General features: G+C 37.0%; 1 protein-coding gene across 1 annotated transcript; it reads left to right on the forward strand.

Annotated features, from left to right (window-relative positions):
* The first annotated feature begins 654 nt into the window (after positions 1–654).
* LOC102274857 (olfactory receptor 8D2) lies at positions 655–1,596 on the forward strand. Its single transcript, XM_005895429.2, has one exon. The coding sequence runs from the start codon at positions 655–657 to the stop codon at positions 1,594–1,596; it is 942 nt and encodes a 313-aa protein (XP_005895491.2).
* The last annotated feature ends 1,872 nt before the right edge of the window (positions 1,597–3,468 follow it).

The raw sequence follows: 3,468 nt of genomic DNA on the forward strand, positions 1-3,468 counted from the left end.
AGTCAAAATATCTTGGAGGAAATAAGCACTTTGCAATTGGAGTCAGAGAAGACCAAATTAAAGATGTTAAAGATGACAAAGCCAAGAGGAGAAATGCAAGAGATACCAGCAAGAGACCAGTTATACTTGGCCTTGAGACATTGGAAGAGAGAATAGATTGTTGCAGACTGGACATCAACAAAACAGGGTGGTAACACTGTACTGTTTCTCTAAAGGTGTCTGAATTACAGAAAGGTAGTTTTCCATTAATTGTTATTGTTCAGTCACCCAGTCGTGACTCTCTCTTTGTGACCCCATGGACTGCAGCATGCCAGGCCTTCCTGCCCCTCACCATCTCCCCAAATTTTCCCAAGTTCATGTCCATTGCATCGGTGATGCCATCCATCCATCCATTAATAGGGGAATCTAAAATTCCATTTGTAAAGACAAAATGGTTTTCACCCTAAATGTCACTTGAGAGTAGTAAAAACTGAAACCAAATAAAGCACCAACATCTTGATAAATTCTTCAATCAAGAATAGATTTTAGTCTCTTGTTTCCTGAAATTCTGGGTCAGTTAGAAACCATGCCATTCATCAGATCTTGGATTGTTAAATCCTATCAGATGACAATATTTGGCCAATGAGACTCTTCCCCAAACCAACTGGGAGAAGAATGGATACAGGAAATCATTCTTCAGTAACTGAGTTTATCCTTGAGGGGTTAACAGACCAGCCAGGACTCCAGCTCCCTCTCTTCTTCCTGTTTCTATTGATCTACATGGTCTCCATGGTGAGCAACCTGGGCTTGGTCATTTTAATCAGGATCAGTTCTCAGCTTCACGTGCCCATGTATTATTTTCTCAGTAATTTGTCCTTCATAGATCTCTGCTACTCCTCAGTCATAATTCCAAAGATGCTGGTGAACTTCATGTCAGAGAAGAACTTCACTTCTTTCCCTGAGTGCATGGTCCAGCTCTTTTTCTTCTGCTTCTTCGGTATTAATGACTCCTACATGCTGACAGCCATGGCATATGATCGTTATGTTGCCATCTGTAACCCCTTGCTCTACACTGTTACCATGTCCCACAGAGTCTGTTTCCTACTGGTCACTGGTGTGTATATAATGGGGGCTGTTGAAGCCTCGATTCACACCAGCTTCATATCTAGTCGCTCCTTCTGTGGCACTAATGTTATCCACCATTACTTCTGTGACATCCTTCCTCTTCTGAATATATCTTGCTCAAGAGACTACACCAAGGAACTTTCTGTGATGATTTTGGTTGGATTCAATGTCTTTGCATGTGCTGTAGCCATCTTCATCTCTTATGCTTTTATCCTTCCCAGCATCTTGCGCATCCACTCAGCTGAAGGCAGATCTAAGGCTTTCAGTACCTGCAGCTCCCACCTTGCAGCTGTTGGGGTTTTCTATGGCTCCATCATCTTCATGTATTTTAAACCATCTACCAGTGACACAGTGCAGGAGAAAGTGGCCTCTGTGTTTTATACCACAGTGATTCCCATGCTTAACCCCCTTATCTACAGCCTTAGGAACAAGGATGTCAAAGAATCCATTAAAAAAGTTCTGAAGGGTGGGATAGTTCCCAGGTCTGTGTAGAAAACAGTACTTTTGAAAAGAAATAGCACAAATAGACCTTGTGTTTTCTTTTAGCTTGTTTTTAACACTAATTATTTTCACATCAAGAGCCATTTTAAATTAAAAGGTCTGAATAACTTATTTTCAATTACTCTTTAGGTGCCCCTATTCCCAAGTGTCTTTTCAGTTCAGTTCAGTTCAGTCGCTCAGTCATTTCCAACTCTTTGCAACCCCATGAATCGCAGCATGCCAGGCCTCCCTGTCCATCACCAACTCCCAGAGTTCACTCAGACTCACGTCCATTGAGTTGGTGATGCCATCCAGTCATCTCATCCTAACTGTCCTTAGTTTCCTACCTACTCAAGAAACAAACTCTTACCTACATTTCACCCTTTGGTATAAGCTTATAGGTATCTCAGAACTCTCTTTTTGTAATTTTTCTTGCTGAACTGAAAACTCCTGACCAAACTTTCTAAAGTTGTAATATCAAATGATGACTAAATATGTAAATCCCCTTAGGTATTTGCATTTTTAAAACACAACAGAGTTATAGACGCAATATACATTTTTTTTGGTAAAACTTTTTAAGGAAATCTGTGAATGCTAAGTTGCTAAGTTGCTGCAGTCATGTCTGGCTCTTTGCAACCCTATGTAGTTTCTAGTAAATAAGAAGAAATAGTATTTTCCTAACATTTCTATCCATTGTTATAACCATCAAAAATAATATCTGTCTTGTGGCAGTCTCAAGCAGGGTGGAGATTGGGATGAGCATGGAATAAAAGAACAAAATTATTTTAAATTTTCACTCTAATTTTAACTTACATATTTTCTTTTTTTTTAATTTTATTTTATTTTTAAACTTTACAATATTGTATTAGTTTTGCCAAATATTTTCTTTCCAACTTATTATGTATTTTAAATTGGATCTTAATAAGACTTTCTTCTGGATGACTTCTTTAGTTATTCCCTACTTATTTTCTCACTGTTCATAGTAATTCCTGTGCCCCACCATAGCATTATATCTCACTCTTCCAGTCAATCAATCAGTTTTTGATGGACAACCATGTGCCAGACAGGCAAAATCCCTACCCTTCTAGGGAACAAATAATGAAAAAGAAAACTTACACATTGCATATAAGGAGGAGAAATTTTAAAAGTGTGTTTTAAACAGGGAAAACAAGTGTCAGAGTAATGGTAGATGACAAAGGGATGGTGGGGAAGGAAGACAAATATCTGTAGGGCTTTATGGGAAGGTTTGAAAGTTTTGACTGTCCTTCTAAGTGAAATGGGAAGTCACTGAGGGTGTGAACAGAAAAAGACCTGATCTGATATATAGGGGACTCTTGCTCTTTCTGCTGAATGGGCCTAAAAGCAATGAAATCCAAGTAACAAAGATCATACCTATCATCTAATAATATTTGGATTCTAACTATGACACTCCACTAAAAGAAACCAAGACTTAATTGAGAAGTGGCAGATTCCAAGGTAGGATATCTAAAATTCAGAATGAGTCTAGAGCATCTCAATATTTCATAGAGGAGGAAAGTGCCCAGTAATTATGGAGATGTATCAAAAGGAAGGAGCCCATACTGGACAAATTTAGAGCAATTTAAATATCAGAATGGATGGCTTATGAGATTCTGTGAGTCCTTCCTGATATAAAAATAATAACAATGACAATAATAAAATTAAAATAATAGAAAAGGGAAAGTACTTCTTTACAGAATGCTGTCAACTAATGACAGAATGATATCATTCTATATCTAAATAAATCTGTATCTGATATAAATTTATATATAAACATTATATATAAACATATTTATTAATTTACATAATCATAATTATATATATGTTTATAAATATAAATTCAGATATAAATCTATATCTGAATTA

The sequence above is a fragment of the Bos mutus genome, chromosome 29 (assembly GCF_027580195.1).
Source record: "Bos mutus isolate GX-2022 chromosome 29, NWIPB_WYAK_1.1, whole genome shotgun sequence".
NCBI classification, from domain to species: domain Eukaryota; kingdom Metazoa; phylum Chordata; class Mammalia; order Artiodactyla; family Bovidae; genus Bos; species Bos mutus.

What these genes read in the sequence shown, in the direction of transcription:
- LOC102274857 (XM_005895429.2), top strand. Translation starts at nt 655, where the DNA reads ATGGATACAGGAAATCATTCTTCAGTAACTGAGTTTATCCTTGAGGGG.